Source organism: Oncorhynchus gorbuscha, linkage group LG06 (genome assembly GCF_021184085.1).
Source record: "Oncorhynchus gorbuscha isolate QuinsamMale2020 ecotype Even-year linkage group LG06, OgorEven_v1.0, whole genome shotgun sequence".
NCBI lineage: Eukaryota > Metazoa > Chordata > Actinopteri > Salmoniformes > Salmonidae > Oncorhynchus > Oncorhynchus gorbuscha.
The window spans coordinates 94,926,376-94,951,956 of NC_060178.1; the positions used below are offsets into that span (position 1 = coordinate 94,926,376).

Sequence of the window (25,581 nt, forward strand, 5' to 3'; positions counted from 1 at the left end):
GTGGCAACATAGTCAAGGCGGAGCATTGGCTGGATGTTGAGGAGGGGCACGGCGCGGGAGAAGAGACGACCGTCGCTGGAGAGAGCCTGACGGGGAGAGACAGAGCCGGGTTAGAGAGGAGAGCCTGACGGGGAGAGACAGAGCCGGGTTAGAGAGGAGAGCCTGACGGGGAGAGACAGAGCCGGGTTAGAGAGGAGAGCCTGACGGGGAGAGACAGAGCCGGGTTAGAGAGGAGAGCCTGACGGGGAGAGACAGAGCCGGGTTAGAGAGGAGAGCCTGACGGGGAGAGACAGAGCCGGGTTAGAGAGGAGAGCCTGACGGGGAGAGACAGAGCCGGGTTAGAGAGGAGAGCCTGACGGGGAGAGACAGAGCCGGGTTAGAGAGGAGAGCCTGACGGGGAGAGACAGAGCCGGGTTAGAGAGGAGAGCCTGATGGTCTAGGAGAAGAACTAAAGATTCATTCAAATATGTTTTCTTTGTCACTTTCTTTTTGTTAAATCTCTTTATCGCGTCCCCAGACAAAGGCTTTGGAGTATCACGAGTCTAGCTCACCTCCAGGACTTTGATCTTCCCGGGGGTAGAGTTCTCCAGGGCTGTGTCCAGGCAGTGTCTGAGGGCTGGGCCGTCCAGCAGGCCATGTAGCAGGGTGTCCTGGAGGAGACAAGCCCTCTCCTTCTCAACAGTCTGCTCCAGCTCTGCCCGCAAGTTACCGTTCAGCTCCAGACCGCACAGCAGAGACAGCAGCCGCAGCAAGCCAGGCTCAGAGGGCTCTGGGCTGGGTACAGCAGGGCCAGACACCCCCTCTAGACCAGGGATGGAGAGCTTGACGCCCTGAGGAGCCAGCTTCTGCTGCAGCTTGTGGATCAGACCTGGAGAGATGCATGAAACACAGAACATGTATTTTAAAAAGGAATCCACTTAGATTGACAGTATTTAACCCTTTGTGATTATTTTTAGTATTATTTGTATTGGTAGGGGCTGTATAGACAGAACCTGTATAGCTAAGGACCTGTATAGACAGGACCTGTATAGCTAAGGACCTGTATAGACAGGACCTGTATAGACAGGACCTGTATAGGTAGGGGCCGTATAGACAGGACCTGTATAGGTAGGGGCCGTATAGACAGGACCTGTATAGGTAAGGGCCGTATAGACAGGACCTGTATAGGTAAGGGCCGTATAGACAGGACCTGTATAGGTAGGGGCCGTATAGACAGGACCTGTATAGGTAGGGGCCGTATAGACAGGACCTGTATAGGTAGGGGCCGTATAGACAGGACCTGTATAGGTAGGGGCCGTATAGACAGGACCTGTATAGCTAAGGACCTGTATAGACAGGACCTGTATAGCTAAGAACCTGTATAGACAGGACCTGTATAGACAGGACCTGTATAGACAGGACCTGTATAGGTAAGGGCTGTATAGACAGGACCTGTATAGGTAGGGGCTGTATAGACAGGACCTGTATAGGTAGGGGCTGTATAGACAGGACCTGTAAAGGTAAGGGCTGTATAGCTAAGGGCTGTATAGACAGGACCTGTATAGGTAGGGGCTGTATAGACAGGACCTGTATAGGTAAGGGCTGTATAGACAGGACCTGTATAGGTAAGGGCTGTATAGACAGGACCTGTATAGGTAAGGGCTGTATAGCTAAGGGCTGTATAGACAGGACCTGTATAGGTAGGGGCTGTATAGACAGGACCTGTATAGCTAAGGGCTGTATAGCTACGGGCTGTATAGCTACGGGCTATATAGCTACGGGCTATATAGACAGGGGCTGTATAGACAGGGGCTGTATAGACAGGACCTGTATAGACAGGACCTGTATAGCTAAGGGCTGTATAGCTAAGGGCTATATAGGTAGGGGCTGTATAGGTAAGGGTTGCAATACATATTTTAAAACAGTGAAGCTGAAAGTCAAATTATTTTCTCACTGTTGGGATGATAAAGGCAACAGGAAGTAGACATCTAACCTTTACAGTTCTTTAGTTGGTCTCCTAGTTTGTCATTGGCTGACAGGCATTCTGTCTCCAGGTAGGGAACGAACACAAATTCCTCCAGGGTGGGCGGGCTCTGTTGCTGCTGACGACGCGGCGCTACCGTGGCGTGCAGGCCGCAGATCTGGACTCCGCCCGCCACAATGTTGTCAAGGCAACGGCTGACGTGGACGTCCACCGCTGGGATGAGAGAGGGAACAGTCAGAGGAAATAATAAACATACTTAATATTGGGATGAGAGAGGGAACAGTCAGAGGAAATAATAAACATACTTAATATTGGGATGATGGAGAGGGAACAGTCAGAGGAAATAATAAACATACTTAATATTGGGATGATGGAGAGGGAACAGTCAGAGGAAATAATAAACATACTTAATATTGGGATGATGGAGAGGGAACAGTCAGAGGAAATAATAAACATACTTAATATTGGGATGATGGAGAGAACAGTCAGAGGAAATAATAAACATACTTAATATTGGGATGAGAGAGGGAACAGTCAGAGGAAATAATAAACATACTTAATATTGGGATGAGAGAGGGAACAGTCAGAGGAAATAATAAACATACTTAATATTGGGATGAGAGAGGGAACAGTCAGAGGAAATAATAAACATACTTAATATTGGGATGAGAGAGAGAACAGTCAGAGGAAATAATAAACATACTTAATATTGGGATGATGGAGAGGGAACAGTCAGAGGAAATAATAAACATACTTAATATTGGGATGAGAGAGGGAACAGTCAGAGGAAATAATAAACATACTTAATATTGGGATGATGGAGAGGGAACAGTCAGAGGAAATAATAAACATACTTAATATTGGGATGATGGAGAGGGAACAGTCAGAGGAAATAATAAACATACTTAATATTGGGATGATGGAGAGGGAACAGTCAGAGGAAATAATAAACATACTTAATATTGGGATGAGAGAGGGAACAGTCAGAGGAAATAATAAACATACTTAATATTGGGATGATGGAGAGAGAACAGTCAGAGGAAATAATAAACATACTTAATATTGGGATGAGAGAGGGAACAGTCAGAGGAAATAATAAACATACTTAATATTGGGATGAGAGAGAGAACAGTCAGAGGAAATAATAAACATACTTAATATTGGGATGAGAGAGGGAACAGTCAGAGGAAATAATAAACATACTTAATATTGGGATGATGGAGAGGGAACAGTCAGAGGAAATAATAAACATACTTAATATTGGGATGAGAGAGGGAACAGTCAGAGGAAATAATAAACATACTTAATATTGGGATGAGAGAGGGAACAGTCAGAGGAAATAATAAACATACTTAATATTGGGATGAGAGAGGGAACAGTCAGAGGAAATAATAAACATACTTAATATTGGGATGAGAGAGGGAACAGTCAGAGGAAATAATAAACATACTTAATATTGGGATGAGAGAGGGAACAGTCAGAGGAAATAATAAACATACTTAATATTGGGATGATGGAGAGGGAACAGTCAGAGGAAATAATAAACATACTTAATATTGGGATGAGAGAGGGAACAGTCAGAGGAAATAATAAATATACTTAATATTGGGATGAGAGAGGGAACAGTCAGAGGAAATAATAAACATACTTAATATTGGGATGATGGAGAGGGAACAGTCAGAGGAAATAATAAACATACTTAATATTGGGATGAGAGAGGGAACAGTCAGAGGAAATAATAAACATACTTAATATTGGGATGATGGAGAGGGAACAGTCAGAGGAAATAATAAACATACTTAATATTGGGATGAGAGAGGGAACAGTCAGAGGAAATAATAAACATACTTAATATTGAGATGATGGAGAGAACAGTCAGAGGAAATAATAAACATACTTAATATTGGGATGATGGAGAGGGAACAGTCAGAGGAAATAATAAACATACTTAATATTGGGATGATGGAGGGAACAGTCAGAGGAAATAATAAACATACTTAATATTGGGATGATGGAGAGAACAGTCAGAGGAAATAATAAACATACTTAATATTGGGATGAGAGAGGGAACAGTCAGAGGAAATAATAAACATACTTAATATTGGGATGAGAGAGGGAACAGTCAGAGGAAATAATAAACATACTTAATATTGGGATGATGGAGAGAACAGTCAGAGGAAATAATAAACATACTTAATATTGGGATGAGAGAGGGAACAGTCAGAGGAAATAATAAACATACTTAATATTGGGATGAGAGAGGGAACAGTCAGAGGAAATAATAAACATACTTAATATTGGGATGAGAGAGGGAACAGTCAGAGGAAATAATAAACATACTTAATATTGGGATGATGGAGAGGGAACAGTCAGAGGAAATAATAAACATACTTAATATTGGGATGAGAGAGGGAACAGTCAGAGGAAATAATAAATATACTTAATATTGGGATGAGAGAGGGAACAGTCAGAGGAAATAATAAACATACTTAATATTGGGATGATGGAGAGGGAACAGTCAGAGGAAATAATAAACATACTTAATATTGGGATGAGAGAGGGAACAGTCAGAGGAAATAATAAACATACTTAATATTGGGATGATGGAGAGGGAACAGTCAGAGGAAATAATAAACATACTTAATATTGGGATGAGAGAGGGAACAGTCAGAGGAAATAATAAACATACTTAATATTGAGATGATGGAGAGAACAGTCAGAGGAAATAATAAACATACTTAATATTGGGATGATGGAGAGGGAACAGTCAGAGGAAATAATAAACATACTTAATATTGGGATGATGGAGGGAACAGTCAGAGGAAATAATAAACATACTTAATATTGGGATGATGGAGAGAACAGTCAGAGGAAATAATAAACATACTTAATATTGGGATGAGAGAGGGAACAGTCAGAGGAAATAATAAACATACTTAATATTGGGATGAGAGAGGGAACAGTCAGAGGAAATAATAAACATACTTAATATTGGGATGATGGAGAGAACAGTCAGAGGAAATAATAAACATACTTAATATTGGGATGAGAGAGGGAACAGTCAGAGGAAATAATAAACATACTTAATATTGGGATGAGAGAGGGAACAGTCAGAGGAAATAATAAACATACTTAATATTGAGATGAGAGAGGGAACAGTCAGAGGAAATAATAAACATACTTAATATTGAGATGAGAGAGGGAACAGTCAGAGGAAATAATAAACATACTTAATATTGAGATGAGAGAGGGAACAGTCAGAGGAAATAATAAACATACTTAATATTGAGATGAGAGAGGGAACAGTCAGAGGAAATAATAAACATACTTAATATTGAGATGAGAGAGGGAACAGTCAGAGGAAATAATAAACATACTTAATATTGGGATGAGAGAGGGAACAGTCAGAGGAAATAATAAACATACTTAATATTGAGTGGAGTGTGTGCTGTTACACACCTTTCTTCCCCTCTGCGTAGTCAGTGACCCTCTCCTGGTGGATGTTGGGGTCCACACACACAGAGCGGATCCGCGTGGGTAGGCGAAGGCTGCGTCCTGATAGGCCAACCACGATCATCTGCAGCATGGTGTCCAGGAAGGTCACCCAGTTACCGGTCCACTGCAGCTTCCCACTGTCACCTACATCCAATCACAGACAGGGATAGAGCAAGATCAGAGGGAATTAACCAATGACTGAGGAAAACAACTTCTAGTACTTACTACAACAAACGACCCATCTTAGTAACCACCCAATAGGAAATAAGCCTTCATAAAGAGGTTCACAGAGTCTTTCTCTCTGACAGACACACACCTGCATTGTTGGACTCCAGGATGCCCTGGAAGGTCTTGCCATAGTCGTAACCGCGGAGACGGAGCTCCTTGTAGATGTCATGGGCCGTCAGGCGCAGTTCGGAGTCACCATCGTCCCCGGCGACAGGCTTACCGATCTGAGAGCAAAATGAGTCCAGAGCAGAGTCCTCCAGAATGCTCACCTTGCCTGCACAGACAGCGAGGAGCGTGGGATAAGGTGAGAGACCGTGTGGAGGACCAAGGAGAAGGCATGCATGTAGAGTTCATAGTGACTGTGTATACAGTACTTATTACCATGTAACAGAGCATGTAGAAACCATCCTGACAAATCAAACATTTATCTTGGATGCTTATAGGAGAGTAGAGTATACATACCACTGACAGCCAGGTTGCCGTTCTCAGACACCTCAAACCGACTGGTGGCGGGCATGACACGCACCTCCAACTGGACTGAACCTGACAGAGAGAAGACGGAGTAAGAGCGACGAGAAGGGAGAGAGAGAGGGGGTGTGGGGGAGAGAGAGAGAGAGAGAAAGGGGGTGTGTGGGGGAGAGAGAGAGAGAGAGAGAGAGGGGGTGTGGGGGGAGAGAGAGAGAGAGAGAGAGAGGGGGGTGTGGGGGAGAGAGAGAGAGAGAGAGAGAGGGGGGTGTGGGGGAGAGAGAGAGAGAGAGAGAGAGGGGGGTGTGTGGGGAGAGAGAGAGAGAGAGAGAGGGGGTGTGTGGGGGAGAGAGAGAGAGAGAGAGAGGGGGGGTGGGGGGAGAGAGAGAGAGAGGGGGTGTGGGGGAGAGAGAGAGAGAGAGAGAGAGGGGGTGTGTGGGGAGAGAGAGAGAGAGAGAGAGGGGGTGTGGGGAGAGAGAGAGAGAGAGAGGGGGGTGTGTGGGAGAGAGAGAGAGAGAGAGAGGGGGGTGTGGGGGAGAGAGAGAGAGAGGGGGGTGTGTGGGGGAGAGAGAGAGAGAGAGGGGGGTGTGTGGGGGAGAGAGAGAGAGGTGTGTGGGGGAGAGAGAGAGAGGTGTGTGGGGGAGAGAGAGAGAGGGGTGGGGGGAGAGAGAGAGGGTGTGTGGGGAGAGAGAGAGGTGTGTGGGGAGAGAGAGAGAGGTGTGTGGGGAGAGAGAGAGAGGTGTGGGGGAGAGAGAGAGAGGGGGGGGGTGGGGAGAGAGAGAGAGGGGGGGGGGGGGGGAGAGAGAGAGAGAGAGAGGGGGGGTGGGGGAGAGAGAGAGAGAGAGGGGGGGGGTGTGGGGAGAGAGAGAGAGAGAGAGGGGGGGGTGGGGGAGAGAGAGAGAGAGAGAGAGGGGGTGTGGGGGGAGAGAGAGAGAGAGAGAGGGGGGGTGTGGGGGAGAGAGAGAGAGAGGGGGGTGTGGGGGGAGAGAGAGAGAGAGAGGGGGGTGTGGGGAGAGAGAGAGAGAGAGGGGGGTGTGGGGGAGAGAGAGAGAGAGGGGGTGTGGGGAGAGAGAGAGAGAGGGGGGTGTGGGGGGAGAGAGAGAGAGAGGGGGTGTGGGGGGAGAGAGAGAGAGAGAGGGGTGTGGGGGAGAGAGAGAGAGAGGGGGTGTGTGGGGGAGAGAGAGAGAGAGAGGGGGTGTGTGGGGAGAGAGAGAGAGGGGGTGTGGGGGGAGAGAGAGAGAGGGGGTGTGGGAGAGAGAGAGAGGGGTGTGGGAGAGAGAGAGAGGGGGGGGGTGTGGGGGAGAGGGAGAGAGGGAACGGGTGAGTGCACATTGAAGGTCAGCAATGAACCACAGCAAAATACTGACAACCCAAACAGACAACCCATGATCGAATACCTCCCCTGCCTTCATCCATCCCTTCTCCATCCCTCTCTCACCAGTCTTGGGTAAGATGGTGGCCCTGTGGATGGTGACATCCTCGAAGTTGACAGGGGTGGTTTCCATGACAACTCCCAGGCTCCTCACCAGTGTCCTCCAGGCTAGCACCAGGTAACCCGTGGCCGGGTACAAGACACGCCCATCGATGCAGTGGCCAATCATATAGTAGTCTGGAGACTCTGGGTTCATGTCTAGGGGGAGAGGAGATCAACTCAGTTATTGTCCGATAGAGTGTGTGTGGACGTACAATTTTGTATGTGTGTGTTCTGTGTCGGTGTATGCATGTCTCTCACCAATGTTATAGATGGTAGCTGAGGTGGACCCTCCAGAACCAGCAGGGAAGTCCTCAGCCTTGGGTACATCCCAGGTCTGGGCGTGGTCCCACTGCACCAGGGGGGAGATCAGAGGGGTGCCCGTGGGCACCGGGTACTCCACGGGCGGGTACAGCTGCTTACTGGCCACGTTGATCCTGGACACAAAGGAGAGATGCTTGGTATTGAGGCATCTGACGCAAGTATAGCTTTTCTAGGACTCAAAACTAAACATTTTACATGCATGTTTTGGCTTGTACTATGGACCATCAGAGTTTATGAGATGAACATTATGTCAAAGCAAGGTCAGAATGCCATCTTGCAGTATTGGAACATAGCTGGTGTCTTTATTAAAACGACACCAGATAAAGCTGAATTAGGTTCAGAATAGAACAGCATCAGTTGCATAATGATGACAGAGGCATGGCAAGTCAGCAGACAGACCCGTTCATGTAGACCTTGCCGATGTGAGAGAGGAAGAACTCCAGGTTGTTGGCATGGCCTCTCCTCATCAAGGGCAGGATGGAACACGTGGGCTTCAGGCTGCGCTTCAGGATCGCCTGCAGGGGGAGCAGTTTCACACAGAGTAATGACCACAACAGCTACAGTTGAAGTTGGAAGTGTACATACCACCTTAGCCAAATACATTTAAACTCAGTTTTTCACAATTCCTGACATTTAATCCGAGTAAAAATGTCTTAGGTCAGTTAGGATCACCACCTTATTTTAAGAATGTGAAATATCAGAAAAATAGTAGAGATAATGATTGATTTCAGCTTTTATTTATTTCATCACATGCCCAGTGGGTCAGAAGTTTGCATACTCAATTAGTATTTGGTAGCATTGCCTTTAAATTGTTGAACTTGGGTCAAACGTTTCAGGTAGCCTTCCACAAGCTTCCCACAATACATTCCTCCTGACAGAGCTGGTGTAACTGAGTCAAGTCTGTAGGCCTCCTTGCTCGCACACGCTTTTTCAGTTCTGCCCACAAATTTTCTATAGGTTTGAAGTCAGGGCTTTGTGATGGCTACTCCAATACCTGGACCTTGTTGTCCTTAAGCCATAACTTCGGAAGTATGCTTGGGGTCATTGTCCATTTGGAAGACCCATTTGTGACCAAGCTTTAACTTCCTGACTGATGTCTTGAGATGTGCACTTCAAAATAGATGGTAGATACACTGCTCAAAAAAATAAAGGGAACACTTAAACAACACAATGTAACTCCAAGTCAATCACACTTCTGTGAAATCAAACTGTCCACTTAGGAAGCAACATTGATTGACAATACATTTCACATGCTGTTGTGCAAATGGAATAGACAACAGGTGGAAATTATAGGCAATTAGCAAGACACCCCCAATAAAGGAGTGGTTCTGCAGGTGGTGACCACAGACCACTTTTCAGTTCCTATGCTTCCTGGCTGATGTTTTGGTCACTTTTGAATGCTGGCGGTGCTTTCACTATAGTAGTAGCATGAGACGGAGTCTACAACCTACACAAGTACATCAAAGTTGGATCAGCCCGTAGTGTGGTTTTCCACTTTAATTTAGAGTGTGACTCCAAATCCAGACCTCCATGGGTTGATACATTTGATTTCCATTGATAATTTGTGTGATTTTGTTGCCAGAACATTCAACTATAAAGAAAAAAGATTTAATAAGAATATTTCATTCATTCAGATCTCGGATGTATTTTAGTGTTCTCTTTATTTTTTTGAGCAGTGTATATTGAAGCAACCAGTCCCTCCTGCAGCAAAGCACTCCCACAATATGATGCTGCCAACCCTGTGCTTCACGGTTGGGATGGTGTTCTTCAGCTTGGAAGCATCCTCCCCCTTTTCCCTCCAAACATAACGATGGTCATTATGGCCAAACAGTTCTATTTTTGTTTCATCAGACCAGAAGACATTTCTCCAAAAAGTACGATCTTTGTCCCCCATGTGCAGTTGCAAACCGTAGTCTGGCTTTTTTATGGCAGTTTTGGAGCAGTGGTTTCTTCCTTGCTGAGTGGCCTTTCAGGTTATGTCGATATAGGACTCGTTTCACTGTGGATGTAGATACTTTTGTACCGGTTTCCTCCAGTATCTTCACAACGTCCTTTGGTGTGAAAAGTGCAAATCAACCTCAGAACAACAGCAAAGTACGTCCTAGGAGACTGAACGCGTCTCCTTCCTGAGCAGTATGACGGATGCGTGGTCCCATGGTGTTTATACTTGCATACTATTGTTTGTAATGATGAACGTGGTACCTTCAGGTGTTTGAAAATTGCTACCAAGGATGACTTGTGGAGGTCTACAATTTTCTTTCTGAGGTCTTGGCTGATTTCTTTTGATTTTCCCATGATGTCAAGCAAAGAGGCAAAGAGTTTGATGTCAAGCATAGAGTTTGAAGGTAGGCCTTGAAATACATCCACAGGTACACCTCCAATTGACTCAAATGATGTCAATTAGCCTATCAGAAGCTTCTAAAGCCATGACATTTTCTGGAATTTTCCAAGCTGTTTAAAGGCACAGTCAACTTAGCGTATGTAAACTTCTGACCCACTGGAATTGTGATTCAGTGAATTATAAGTGAAATAATCCTTCTGTAAACAATTGTTGGGAAAAGTACTTGTGCAATGCACAAAGTAGATCTCCTAACCGACTTGCCAAAACTATAGTTTGTTAACAAGAAACTTGTGAAGTGGTTGAATAATGAGTTTTAATGACTCCAACCTAAGTGTATGTAAACTTCCCACTTCAACTGTAAGTATGTGTATACATGTCAGGTGTGTGTGTTTCTGAGAGGACAAAACAGTCACATTGTGACACTGTGTATTCACAGCAGTAGTGAATGAGTGGAGCCACCTCCTGTGTGTGTCTATATAGCGTGCAGTCTAACCTACAGCAGAGCGTGTGGTGCTGTCTATATAGCGTGCAGTCTAACCTACAGCAGAGCGTGTGGTGCTGTCTATATAGCGTGCAGTCTAACCTACAGCAGAGCGTGTGGTGCTGTCTATATAGCGTGCAGTCTAACCTACAGCAGAGCGTGTGGTGCTGTCTATATAGCGTGCAGTCTAACCTACAGCAGAGCGTGTGGTGCTGTCTATATAGCGTGTAGTCTAACCTACAGCAGAGCGTGGGGTGCTGTCTATATAGCGTGCAGTCTAACCTACAGCAGAGCGTGTGGTGCTGTCTATATAGCGTGCAGTCTAACCTACAGCAGAGCGTGTGGTGCTGTCTATATAGCGTGCAGTCTAACCTACAGCAGAGCGTGTGGTGCTGTCTATATAGCGTGCAGTCTAACCTACAGCAGAGCGTGTGGTGCTGTCTATATAGCGTGCAGTCTAACCTACAGCAGAGCGTGTGGTGCTGTCTATATAGCGTGCAGTCTAACCTGCAGCAAAGAGTGGGGTGCTGTCTATATAGCGTGCAGTCTAACCTGCAGCAGAGCGTGGGGTGCTGTCTATATAGCGTGCAGTCTAACCTGCAGCAGAGCGTGGGGTGCTGTCTACATAGCGTGCAGTCTAACCTGCAGCAGAGCGTGGGGTGCTGTCTATATAGCGTGCAGTCTAACCTGCAGCAGAGCGTGGGGTGCTGTCTACATAGCGTGTAGTCTAACCTGCAGCAGAGCGTGGGGTGCTGTCTATATAGCGTGCAGTCTAACCTGCAGCAGAGCGTGGGGTGCTGTCTACATAGCGTGTAGTCTAACCTACAGCAGAGCGTGGGGTGCTGTCTATATAGTGTGTAGTCTAACCTGCAGCAGAGCGTGGGGTGCTGTCTATACAGCGTGCAGTCTAACCTGCAGCAGAGCGTGGGGTGCTGTCTATACAGCGTGCAGTCTAACCTGCAGCAGAGCGTGGGGTGCTGTCTATATAGCGTGTAGTCTAACCTGCAGCAGAGCGTGGGGTGCTGTCTATATAGCGTGTAGTCTAACCTGCAGCAGAGCGTGTGGTGCTGTCTATACAGCGTGCAGTCTAACCTGCAGCAGAGCATGTGGTGCTGTCTATATAGTGTGTAGTCTAACCTGCAGCAGAGCGTGTGGTGCTGTCTATATAGCGTGCAGTCTAACCTGCAGCAGAGCGTGGGGTGCTGTCTATATAGCGTGTAGTCTAACCTGCAGCAGAGCGTGGGGTGCTGTCTATACAGCGTGCAGTCTAACCTGCAGCAGAGCGTGGAGTGCTGTCTATATAGCGTGTAGTCTAACCTGCAGCAGAGCGTGGGGTGCTGTCTATATAGCGTGTAGTCTAACCTGCAGCAGAGCGTGGGGTGCTATCTCCACAACCACAGCGTTATCAGGCACCAGGCTCAGGCCCTCCTGGAAGAGGACAGGGCTGACCAGGTTATTACAATGGTACTCTGCTGAGGAGTACAGAGCCAGTGGGCTGTCCCAGTCCTTCTGGGGGATAGATGTACTGATCCACCTGGCAGATCTCTGCTTTGGCTCCTTGATCACCTACAAAGGGGGAGGAGGGAGAGATAAAATTAAGTACATTTGGCAGATGACTTGAAATGAAACGATTTTCAGTTCATGAAGGTAGTTTAGATTCTCCTCCTGAAATGACAGTTAAAACCCCAAACCGTTTGACACACGTCGTCTTACCCTCTTGAGAGCAGCCAGCAGGGCGGGAGCGATGGAGGCCATGTAGTAAGAATGGAAGGCTACACCAGCACTACGAACCTCCTTGGCAAACACACCACTCTCCTTCAGCTCTGATACAAACCTCCTCACTGCCTCCTGCAGACAGAAAACAGGTACACAGTGCCAGTTTCAGGAAGATGGTTTTCATAGACAAAAAAATGTAGGTTACAGACACAATTGGTCTCAACAGTATAAAAGGATCTTTGACAATGTATAACGCTAATGATAGATACAACTGCAGGGATTTGGACCAAAATGTGTTACCGCAGGGCCAGAGATGGTGACGGTGTCTTCAGCGTTGTGACAGGCTGGAACCACACCCTGGGGACATTGTGCCTTACACTCTGCCCAGGTCAGACCTGAAGAAGAGAGAGCGAGTTAGAGGCAAACCAACTAATCCCAATTCAAAACACACATGCACACACACACACACACACACACACACACACACACACACACACACACACACACACACACACACACACACACACACACACACACACACACACACACACACACACACACACACACACACACACACACACACACACACACACACACTTACCGACTGCAGCCATGCCACCAGGGGGCAGGTTAGCCTCGTTAATGGACCTCCCTCTCCAGTATGCTGCCAGGATAGCCTCACTGTGACTGAGGGATCCGTCTGCATAGCCACAGGCCAGCTCTCCCACACTGTGGCCCACAATGCCGTCTGGCTGCAGTCCCAGCTTCTGGAGCAGGTCAATCTGGGCGATCTGGGGGGGGGGCAGACAGGGGTTATCTTTAGGAACCTAGTACAACACCTTGATATGTCAGAGGCATTGTGTGGCCTTTGGAGGACAATACAGTCCATAGCCTTTTTGGTTTCAATGCCATTTCCCCCTTCCTCTTAGTTAAAATGGTGCCCCTCCTTCTGTAAAAATGGTGGTCTGCTCTTAGTTAAGACGACTGCACCAGCGTACCTGTATGGCAGCGAGGCCTACGAAGGCTTGGACGGTGTCCTCGAAGGTGCTCTCATCAGCCTCCATGAGCAGACTGGACACACACATCCCTGTGTCCTTCAATGCTATGTCCGAACGCAAGATGGACTCCCGAAAGTCTGGCAGCTGCATCAGACTGCGCCCCATCCCACCCCACTGGGTGCCCATACCTGAGATATACACAACACACACACCTCTCTCTTAAACCCCTTTGCTGTCATCACACGAGATAGAAGTTGCCCTTAACCACAGATCCAGGAAAACCAGATCCAGGAAAACATTATCCTGCCCCCGGCCCCCAACCCTAACACTAACACCAACCATTAGGCTAGGGATTGAATAAATGCTACATCTGACCCTGTAGCAGTGGTTAGAGGTAAGTTCTCATTTCCTCTCCTACCCAGTCCTCTCTCTTACCTGAGCAGACGTACCACAGTGGTCTGGGCGTGGCCTCAGTCTTCTGCACCTCTGTGACATCATCCTTGGAGCCAATCAGAACGTAGCCCCTGTAGGGCATCCCCGCTGTGGGCATCCCAGACACCTCGTTCAGCAGACACAGGAAGTTGTCATTGCCCGAGTGTTCCTTCCCCTTGCTGAGGAGGGTGGAGACAGCCTCCTCTGTGCGCCCGCAGGCCTGGAGGAGCCTAGGTACTGGAGAGGACTCAGAGGGGATCTTGGGGGGCGCTTTGTTTTTTGGGGTGTCAAAACCAGGGGGGCGGAGGATCACATGAACGTTGGAGCCTCCAAATCCGAAGGAGTTGATCCCAACGATGCCGCCGCGGACTGGTATGGGCTCGTTGACGACGCGGAGGCGGCCGTCACTAAGGGCAGGGATGTCGGTGTTGGGGCTGTTGTAGTGGATGTTGGGAGCCCACACACCTCGCTCCAGAGACAACACGACCTGGAGGGAGAGAGAGAGACAAGTCTTAGTGCTGGGCTTGGCCAAAAGCCTGCACATATTGTGATTTTGTACATGACAACGGGTGTTCTAGAGGTTAACCCAGACCAGTTCTCACCTTGGCCAGTGCAGACAGGCCAGAGGCGGGCTCTGGGTGGCCCATGTTGGACTTGGTGGACCCAATGAGCAGCGGGTCACGCTTTGATTGACAGAACACACTGACAATCCCATTCACTTCCTGTGGGTCGCCGACCTGGAAGGAGAATGTGCTGAGGTCACCAGGGGAACCAGATGTATCAGGGGGGAGGAATGGGACAGAACACTGTCCACAGAACATTCTGGAACATGATCAAACAACAATGAATCAAGTGTGTGTGTTCACCTTGGTCCCGGTGCCGTGGGCCTCGATGTACTCCACCTGGTCAGGGGTGATGTTGACCTCCTGGTAGAGAGAACGTACCAGCCTCTGCTGCATCTCACCTGAAGGGAACGTCACACCTGGGACAAACACGTCAATCAATGAATTAGTATTTTCTGTAGCCATTCATAGGGAACTGTTATGTAATGTTGTATAATAAATGTCACCCACATGGCTAAGAGCGGTGTAGGGTAAGGTTGCCCCTGATCGCGGGTCAGTTTGGAATTTTCCGCACTAATGGTAAAGGTTTGAGTAAGGGGAAGCTGATCCTAGATCTGTACCTGGGGGAAACATCACCCCGGAGGAGCTAAGAACTGTGGCACGTCATGGGGCCGGCCTGATCTTCAAAATACGGCAGGCCAGTACGTTGTGACTGGATCACCAGTCTGGGAGTGTGTTTACTGTTGTGTGTGACAGGCAGACAGACTTGGCAGAGCAGAGGGAGGGGGGCATGGGGGCAAGTGTGGTATGGAATGACTGGGAATCTCTATTACACTCCCCACATCTGTCCATCTGTACTTCAAGAGTTGAACCTGGCACTTCCTGAGTACACCACAGATAACAGGGGAGTTACACTGGGGCATCAGGAAAACAGTGGGTGGGTCAGTGAGGCCTCACTGACCCTCTACTGGGTTACTGCTTGGTATTTACAGTACAGGGCACATACGTAAGGCAGGCCACACATTGGGGTGAAAATTGCTGTGAAAACTATATGCAACCTACCAGAGAGTTAGGCAGAAATATGACAATGTTACTTACAATATTAAAACCCTTTTAGATGTGGAAGAAGTTAAGGAGAGGTGCTAGAGGTGTATATAAGACAGAAACCATGCTAGGTTTGAGAGTTCTTCCTCTCAGTACCTTGGGGATAGTGACTAGGTCCAGGTACTCTCAGTGGTGTGTTATAATGAGGCGTTCTCTCACCCTGCTCCTTGTATCCGTCAGTGTTATTACCAGCGTTGAGTACCGTGGCGTATACCCTCTTAGCCATGGAGCGTCTGGTCAAAAACACCGCCACTGCAGCCTCTGAACGACAGTACCCGTTTCCTGGGGGAACACATAGAGGACCGCACCAGAAAGTAATGTTAGTGTGCTTTCAGGGCCAAACCAGATAATAGTTCTGCTGTATGCGGGTGTGCTTTCAGCATGAGAAGCATTTTATCTCCAACATTTAATGCTGCACACTGCCTCATTCTGAACACAACCCAGGTCTCTCACCCTCTTACCTGAGGAGTCGAAGGACTTGCAGGTTCCGTCCGGACTGAGCATGCCAAGCTTCATGAACTGCACCGAGGTGTTTGGCTTGAGCAGCAGGTTGACCCCTCCCACCAGGGCGGAGTCACAGTGTCCGTGGCGAATGGCATTGAAGGCGTTCTCCAAAGCCAATAGGCTGGAGGAGCAGGCAGTGTCGATTGCTGTGCTAGGCCCTGGAGGGACAGAGAGATGGTGAGAGAGAGAGAGGGACGGTGAGGGAGAGGGACAGAGAGAGAGAGGGGGACAGAAAGAGAGGGACAGAGAGAGAGAGAGAGGGGGACAGAGAGAGAGAGAGAGAGGGACAGAGAGAGAGAGAGAGAGGGGGACAGAGAGAGAGAGGGGGACAGAGAGAGAGAGGGACAGAGAGAGAGAGGGACAGAGAGAGAGAGGGACAGAGAGAGAGAGGGACAGAGAGAGAGAGGGACAGAGAGAGAAGGACAGAGAGAGAGGACAGAGAGAGAGGGACAGAGAGAGAGGGACAGAGAGATGGTGAGAGAGAGAGACAGACAGAGAGATGGTGAGAGAGCGAGAGAGAGAGCGAGAGAGACAGAGAGATGATGAGAGAGTGACAGAGATGGTGAGAGAGATGGTGAGAGAGGGGGACAGAGAGAGATGAGACAAACACAGGAGAATGTTCAGTTAAGGATATATTATCTTTTTGATGACAGCTGATACCATAAGAGCTTAAGAGAAGCCACAGCCGTGCTAGATGAGGTCATACCATTGAAGTCAAAGAAGTAGGATAGACGGTTGGCAAACATGGCACGCTGGCAGCCCGTCATGCTGTATCCTAGCAACTCCTCGGGGTCTCTGCTGAAGGCCTCGCCCGCCTCCGAGCCGCTCACCCCAATGTAAACACCTGTCCTGCTGCCACGCAGCTCTGTCGGGTTCAGACCTGTACACACACATTAAACAAACTAATCTCACACACAAGTCTATGAGCGTTGAAACATTCCCTTTTTGACATGTGGATAATGTCATCTATGGATGACAGGAAGAGCAGCTGTTGACTAACAGGGATCCAAATAAACCAATACATTTTACTGTGTCTCTTTTACAAAGCTTTCCAAATAAAATGTATCTATACACATCTACTCATCCCTCTCCACTCCTCACCTCCGTCTACAATGGCTTCGTAGGCAATCTCCAGCATGAGGCGAAGCTGAGGGTCCATGGTGTGGGCCTGTTTGGGATGGACCCCGAAGAACGCAGCATCGAACCGGCTGATATCCTTCAGCTTGCCGTTCCTCTTGGGAAGACCGTACAGACCTAGGAATGAATGGGAATGGCACATGGAGCATTAAGGGATAAATAACCGTGTCACCGGGTGTCCCAGTCAGCATGTTCTACCTGTAGTCACTGACTGGATCATCTGAACAGATTCATGGGACATGAATGTAATAGTGAATGAATGAATGTCATAGTTTCACACACACATCTAAAGCAGGACTGTTCATTCCTCTGTGTTTCTATGTAGCATACAAGGTCCTCTCCTCCCTTCTTTCCCTCCTCTCCTGTGGTGTGTGGTCTTAGGGCTGAGGTGCCATCAGCCCAGGGCCTTTTTGCACATGAATGCGAGCTTTAGCTGGTTGCCAGGCACTGACTGATGAGAGGTGCTATTCACAGAGAGGAAAGAGAGGAGAGAGACAGAGATCAAGCAAGCGAGGGAGCGAGAGAGAGAGAGAGACGGCTACTGAGGTGAGACGGGGCTAAGAAGAAAAAGATGGAGAGAAAGGCAGAACAAGAGAGGAAATAAAGAGGGAGTGAATTAGGCAGAGGAGAAATCGAGAGAGAGAGAGAGAGATAGAGGAGAGAGAATCTAAGCAAGCCAAGCCACGAAGGAGAAGCAGTGCCAACAGCCCAGCACCCCAGCCAGGTGGTGAACCGCAACGGCAGCAGAGCAGACAGACACAAAACTCCTTCAGCGACTACAGAGCAACTCTCTCACAGTCTCACACATCAAAGGCTCATCTTACAGCGAATGGCCACCAGCACTAGCCAGGGTTCATTTGTGTTCATGTGGGCTACTTCATGTGGGTAGTGGGTGCTGGGCACTGACTGAATGGGCCAGTAAAGCCTGTGGAGGAAGCATTCAGCATTCTACTCATTGAACTGCCGACATTGATGGTGATGCAAAGTACAGCTAACCAGGTCTGTGACCAGAATGTTCTTCTCGGGAAGGGAAGTATTTCCTGTCATGTGGTTGATGCAACATCCATGACTAGGCAGTACACGCACATCAGGATACAACAACCTACTCATCAGTTTACAGAGCAGAACGCTGGGATGCAAGGTAGCCTGTGTGTCAGTCTGAGGTTTTCAGAGTCCTTTCAGAGTTCAAATGATTTTGAAATAAACAACAGCAACAAGTCTGATGTTTGTGGGTCAAAATAGTCCGTGTCATGGAAAGGTCACAGGGGCTCACCTGGCTTCCACCGTCGGTCATCTTCTGTTACCATGTCAACCCCATTGAAGAGGTTCTCCCAGAATTCCTCCAGGTTGTCCGACTCAGGAAGCCGGCCCGATATCCCTGCTACAACAATCTCCTCCATCCTGGGAAGGAAGGGTTACTGTGGGAGAGAGAGAGCGTTAGAAGTAGGGTTGACAAGGTACCAGTATCACGATACTCAGAAGCAGGGATTGACATTAAGAGTTGCCTTATTTCCTGGGGCAAGTGAATGGAGCTGTCGAACAAGTTGAGCCTACCTCCAGTAGCCTAAAACTGATCTTTCGGGTTCCTCCCGTTTAAAGCGGAGACACACAAGTTGAGCCTGCTCTGAGAATGTATTTTACTGATGACAACCAAAATATAAAAGAATTCCAATAGTGATCTTTCTGATTCCTTGTCTATGTGAAACACAGGCAAATACATGCTACTTCTGCAGGTGAATAGCTAATTAACACTAAGGCAACCAAAAACAAAGAAATGCCCCTGACTTGCCCGATGGGAAAGTGCTTTTCAGTCTGTATTGTGGGGCTCCCGAGTGGCGCTACAGTCTAAGGCATCTCAGTCGTAGAGGCGTCACTACAGACCCTGGTCCGATTCGAGTCCCAAGGAGCGGCATACAATTGGCCCAGCATCGTCCGGGTTTGGACATCATCGTAAACAAGAATTTGTTCTTTACTGACTTGCCTAGTTAAATAACAACATGTAAATCACAGAAACATGAAGCGGATGAATGAAGAACATGTATTTAAGCTACAACACACGACAGTCTATTTGACAAAAGGACCAAAGAGTTGTCTGCTTTCCTTTGTTTGCCATGAAAGATCAGGTATACTAGTATCATCACCATCCTAGTTAGAGGGTCATTTCATTTAACCTGGATTTCTCCACATTACTGTCGTTTCATTGACACACAATCGTGGTCCTTCTGTAGCTCAGTTGGTAGAGCATGGCGCTTGTAACGCCAGGGTAGTGGGTTCGATCCCCGGGACCACCCATACGTAGAATGTATGCACACATGACTGTAAGTCGCTTTGGATAAAAGCGTCTGCTAAATGGCATATATTATTATTATTATTATTATTATAGTACACAAGAACTGGTGCAAGATGGCAGCAGCACCACAGATAATCAGAAAACTACAGCATGAGAAAATGGTCAACGAGGAGTAGGGAAGAGGAGACCGAGAGAATTTAAAGAAATTAAGAGAGGAGACATAAAAGTCTAGACAACAAAAAAAAAAAACAACCCTATTGGGGCGTTCCCATTCCCACACAAACATTTCAGTGCTTGCAGCCACACGGACAGACAGTAGCTGGCGGCTATAAACTCCCTCACCCCCTGCAAGGCATCTTATTAGACTGACAATAGATTCTCTGTAACTGCTTGACCAGGCAGCAAGGAGGGTCTGCATTACCTTGTGGGAACCAGCCATGAAAGCCTCTATAACACAAGGTCATGTTCAGCCCAGCATTATAAACCAGCTCGTTCACCACAGCACCGGGCTGGGAAACACAGACAGAGGGAGGGGTCAATATCTGCATCTGTTTAAGAAGAGAAGTAGAGATGGTAGGCTACTCTGTGTGAGCAGTCGAGAGCAAGTGAACGGTAGTCAACTCATCATCCAGCTCAAGTTTTGTTCCTGGTTTCTGGGACAGGCAATTCCATGCAGGCCAGCCAACCAATGAGACAGCAGGGGAGGGGCCAACCAGTGAATCCCAGTTGACTGAGAAGCGCTCTGCTCCTAGCTGTAGCTAGCTGTTCCCTAGTCCAACACACAGTAGACTACTGTTGGCCCTCTCACACAAGGCAGGGGCACCAACCAGAGCCCCCCATACAGCTAGTAGAACTCAGCCCCTACAGTACCCCTGAACTCAACCGGAGTCCCCCATACAGCTAGTAGAACTCAGCCCCTACAGTACCCCTGAACTCAACCGGAGTCCCCCATACAGCTAGTAGAACTCAGCCCCTACAGTACCCCTGAACTCAACCGGAGCCCCCCATACAGCTAGTAGAACTCAGCCCCTACAGTACCCCTGAACTCAACCGGAGCCCCCCATACAGCTAGTAGAACTCAGCCCCTACAGTACCCCTGAACTCAACCGGAGTCCCCCATACAGCTAGTAGAACTCAGCCCCTACAGTACCCCTGAACTCAACCGGAGTCCCCCATACAGCTAGTAGAACTCAGCCCCTACAGTACCCCTGAACTCAACCGGAGCCCCCATACAGCTAGTAGAACTCAGCCCCTACAGTACCCCTGAACTCAACCGGAGTCCCCCATACAGCTAGTAGAACTCAGCCCCTACAGTACCCCTGAACTCAACCGGAGTCCCTCATACAGCTAGTAGAACTCAGCCCCTACAGTACCCCTGAACTCTTTTAGAAAGAGTTTTACAGCAGTGCTCTTTAATCCTAGAGAGCTACGGTATAGAAAGTGCAGGCTTTTGTTCCAGCCCACCCAGCTCATTCAACTTATCAAGGTCTTCATGTAGGCTACAGGTGAGTTACTGGGCTAGAACAAAAGCCTGCACAGTGCACACCCTGTGGGTCCCCAGCACCAGAATTGAAAAACACTGCTTTACGCAGTTAACCTAGTTAGCCCGTCGGACAGTGAGAGTTAACCTGGTTAACCAATCAAGAGTGGCGATGATATACCATACAGAGACACGGAGGCAAGGACAGCACGTTCGGTTTCTCTTTATTAATAACACCAGATGATTGGCTGCTGTGAATGCAGCATTCTTATAACAGTGCTCCTTATAGGACACATCACTGCACTCTATACTCCTCTATAAACTGGTCATCTCTGTATTCCCCATCGCAAGACCCACTGGTTAATGCTTATTTATAAAACCCTGTTAGGCCCCCCCCATCTGAGATACATACTGCAGCCCTCATCCTCCACATACAACACCCGTTCTACCAGTCACATTCTGTTAACCTCTTCAGTCGACCCTCTACTTTTTCGAACATTCTGTTAAAAATCGCGCAACATTTCAGCGCCCTGCTACTCAGGCCAGGAATATAGTATATGCATATGATTAGTATGTGTGGATAGAAAACACTCAGACGTTTATAAAACTGGTTAAATCACGGCTGTGACTATAACAGAACGTGCGTTTCATCGAAAAGTGCAAGAAAATCTGATCACTGAAAATGGAAATAAATATCAATGCGCCACTTCCAGGAATTGTTCAAAGTGAACCGAATTACATGAGACCTAGGTTTCAGTGCCTACAGCTTCCACAAGATGTCTAGAGTCTTGTCATTTGATTCAGCTTTGATTCTTGGTCAAACTGAATCAAGGGAACCGATTCCCTCCGGTCTCCGACCGGATGTTTTGGTCGAGCTCTCTTCAGACATCTTTTCGAGACGGGACAGCTATAGAATTTACATCGCCTCCTGATGAATTTTATCGCTTATTAACGTGTACTAATACCTAAAGTTGCATTACAAAAGTATTTCGAAGTGTTTTGTGAAAGTTTATCATCGACGTTTTGAATTTTTTTAAATGACGTTACGTTATGAAACGCTATTTTTTTCCGTTTATCACACAGTCTTCATAGATCAATATCTAGGCTATATATGGACCGATTTAATTGAAAAAAGACCCAATAGTGGTTATGGGACATCTAGGAGTGCCAACAAAGAAGATGGTCAAAGGTAATGAATGTTTTATATTTTATTTGTGCGGTTTGTGTAGCGACGACTCTGCTAATTATTTTGTTTACGTCCCCTGCGGGTCTTTTGGGGTGTTACATGCTATCAGATAATAGCTTCTCATGCTTTCGCCGAAAAGCATTTTAAAAATCTGACTTGTTGCCTGGATTCACAACGAGTGTAGCTTTAATTCAATACCCTGCATGTGTATTTTAATGAACGTTTTAGTTTTAACTAATACTATTAGCATTTAGCGTAGCGCATTTGCATTTCCAGAGCTCTAGATGGGACGCCTGCGTGCCAGGTAGGAGCAAGAGGTTAAAGGTCCCCAAAGCACACACATCCCTGGGTCGCTCCTCTTTTCAGTTCACTGCAGCTAGTGACTGGAACGAGCTGCAACAAACACACAAACTGGGCAGTTTTATCTCAATCTCTTCATTCAAACACCAATCAGGGACACTCTTACTGACAGTTGTGGCTGCTTTGTGTGATGTATTGTTGTCTCTACCTTCTTGCCCTTTGTGCTGTTGTCTGTGCCCAATAATGTTTGTATCAGGTTTTGTGCTGCTACCATGTTGTTGTCGAGTGTTGCTGCCATGCTGTGTCGTCATGCGTTGCTGCCATGCTGTGGCGTCATGCGTTGCTGCCATGCTGTGGCGTCATGCGTTGCTGCCATGCTGTGGCGTCATGCGTTGCTGCCATGCTGTGTCGTCATGCGTTGCTGCCATGCTGTGTCGTCATGCGTTGCTGCCATGCTGTGTCGTCATGCTGTGTCGTCATGCGTTGCTGCCATGCTGTGTCGTCATGCGTTGCTGCCATGCTGTGTCGTCATGCGTTGCTGCCATGCTGTGTCGTCATGCGTTGCTGCCATGCTGTGTCGACATGCGTTGCTGCCATGCTGTGTCGACATGCGTTGCTGCCATGCTGTGTCGTCATGCGTTGCTGCCATGCTGTGTCGTCATGCGTTGCTGCCATGCTGTGTCGCCATGCTGTGTCGTCATGCTGTTGTCATGCGTTGCTGCCATGCTGTGTCGTCATGCTGTGTCGTCATGCGTTGCTGCCATGCTGTGTCGTCATGCTGTGTCGTCATGCGTTGCTGCCATGCTGTGTCGTCATGCGTTGCTGCCATGCTGTGTCGTCATGCGTTGCTGCCATGCTGTGTCGTCATGCGTTGCTGCCATGCTGTGTCGTCATGCGTTGCTGCCATGCTGTGTCGTCATGCGTTGCTGCCATGCTGTGTCGTCATGCGTTGCTGCCATGCTGTGTCGTCATGCGTTGCTGCCATGCTGTGTCGTCATGCGTTGCTGCCATGCTGTGTCGTCATGCGTTGCTGCCATGCTGTGTCGTCATGCGTTGCTGCCATGCTGTGTCGTCATGCGTTGCTGCCATGCTGTGTCGTCATGCGTTGCTGCCATGCTGTGTCATTGTCTTCTTAGTTCTCTATGTTGTGTTGTCTCTTGTGATGTGTTGCTGCCATGCTGTGTCGTTGTCTTCTTAGTTCTCTATGTAGTGTTGTCTCTTGTTGTGATGTGTTGCTACCATGCTGTGTCGTTGTCTTCTTAGTTCTCTATGTTGTGTTGTCTCTTGTTGTGTGTTTGGTCCAATATTTCTATTTGATTTATTTAGTTATTTTAAATCCCAGCCCCCGTCCCAGCAGGAGACCTTCTGGTAAGGCCATCTGGTAGGCCGTCATTGTAAAATAACCATTTGTTCTTAACTGACTTGCCTAGTTAAATAAAGGTTAAATAAATAGAAATTGGCTGCTGTGAATGCAGCATCTTATCATAACACCAGATGATTGGCTGCTATGTGTGTGTGTAACATCTGAATACAAAGAGCCCAGTGAGTTCGCTAGCCAGTGTGTCTGTGTCAGTCCACTGACGCACATCTACCTTCCCCTGATAACTCTCCAGAATTAAATGAGAATGGAACAGAGAGTCCCCTTCCTTCCACAGCGTCCCATTTCACGGCAGAATCCACGCCAGCGGGAACCGAAAATACTTTTGGTATCGCAGATTGTGTGTTTGTATGTGAGAATTGCCAGAACAATCTTCATTTGGGAGGAAGGATGTTTAACATGCTTTCTACATTTGTATCACAAACCCTTTGACAAAATCCATGACGAAAGTGGTCATTTTAGACCTATACATGTGTCCTGTAAGACCCTATGAGCCGTACATGGCACAGACAACATCTTGGTATCATTATACTCATTATAGTGTGCTCTAAAATATGGAGTAAGCCTCGATTCTGAAATACAATTTAACATGAATGTATTCAACATTAAAAGATATTAACAGAGGTGTCACGCTCATAGGGGGCACAAGCTCCTCAGATTTATCCCGTTTCATTTTTCTTTTTTTACTAAACTTCATTTTGTAAGCCCACATTTGATCATAATCATTTATAAAATGATCTGTCAGCGGTATTTTGCAGAAGAGGCACAATGACTGGACCAGGCAGAGCCCCCCCCCAGTAAGTGGTTCCTTCCAAGGTGCTCCATGGACCAAAGGTATGCTTGGCAGGACACTAGATACTCTAGTGTGTGCAGACAGTATCATCAGTGGAGAGAGAGAGAGTGTAAAGTGACACACAGAGTTTGATTTGAGCTGCTGGTGATGGACAGGACTAATTTGATCTATGTAACCTATTGATTCCTTTTTGATAAATAAATGTGTCTGTAATACTAGCCACTATTGCAATTTTATGAAGTTGGCTTTGGCTGGCCAGCTAGATAGTTGAGGTTGGGAGATGGGAACCTAACTACCAAACTATTTCAGGCTGTCAATCAAGTTAGATTAGCTGGCCTGCCTGCTGGCAAGGTTGCTACACTTCCGAACGAAGTGACTAAACATACTGAATAATACTGAATAACACTCACAGCCTTTCAAGATTTTACACAGAGATGCAGAGAAGCAGATTTAGTTTGTTGAGAAAAATAACCACCAGTCAGGAGGACACAGACAGATCAAAAGGTGCTTAAGACAAAGAAATATACTTGGTTTGAGTTATCTGGCACCTTATGATAACATCACGATATATGTATTAATTATGATACTTTTTTATTTAACTAGGAAAGTCAGTTAAGAACAAATTCTTATTTTCAATGATGGCCTAGGAACAGTGGGTTAACTGCCTGTTCAGGGGCAGATTTGTACCTTGTCAGCTCGGGGATTTGAACTTGCAACCTTGCGGTTACTGGTCCAACGCTCTAACCACTAGGCTACCCTGCTGCTCCATTGATATGTACCTGTCGAGATGCGTGTTATGATGCGTGTTATGATTTTTGTAATTTTGATGTAATATCCTAGGCATGTTGCTGCAGTATATTGAAATGCGTGATGATGATACCCTCATTAAAATGACAATTGAACAGTTCAAGAGGTATTTACATAGAATTAGG

The 25,581-nt window shown here is 47.3% G+C and overlaps 1 protein-coding gene across 1 annotated transcript in view; it reads right to left on the reverse strand.

Annotated features, from left to right (window-relative positions):
• The window catches only part of LOC124038588 (fatty acid synthase-like), a 53,206-nt gene that overhangs the window by 19,553 nt on the left and 8,072 nt on the right, over nt 1-25,581 (reverse strand). Inside the window, 22 exon segments of the mRNA XM_046354633.1 lie at nt 2-86; nt 552-868; nt 1,973-2,176; nt 5,423-5,602; nt 5,775-5,960; nt 6,149-6,229; nt 7,590-7,781; nt 7,884-8,059; nt 8,346-8,461; nt 12,131-12,334; nt 12,482-12,616; nt 12,785-12,879; nt 13,086-13,275; nt 13,483-13,670; nt 13,918-14,401; nt 14,517-14,651; nt 14,781-14,896; nt 15,741-15,863; nt 16,043-16,243; nt 16,792-16,965; nt 17,187-17,339; nt 18,496-18,640. Coding sequence (XP_046210589.1) covers nt 2-86; nt 552-868; nt 1,973-2,176; nt 5,423-5,602; nt 5,775-5,960; nt 6,149-6,229; nt 7,590-7,781; nt 7,884-8,059; nt 8,346-8,461; nt 12,131-12,334; nt 12,482-12,616; nt 12,785-12,879; nt 13,086-13,275; nt 13,483-13,670; nt 13,918-14,401; nt 14,517-14,651; nt 14,781-14,896; nt 15,741-15,863; nt 16,043-16,243; nt 16,792-16,965; nt 17,187-17,339; nt 18,496-18,622 — 3,862 coding nt within the window. The 5' untranslated portion in view covers nt 18,623-18,640.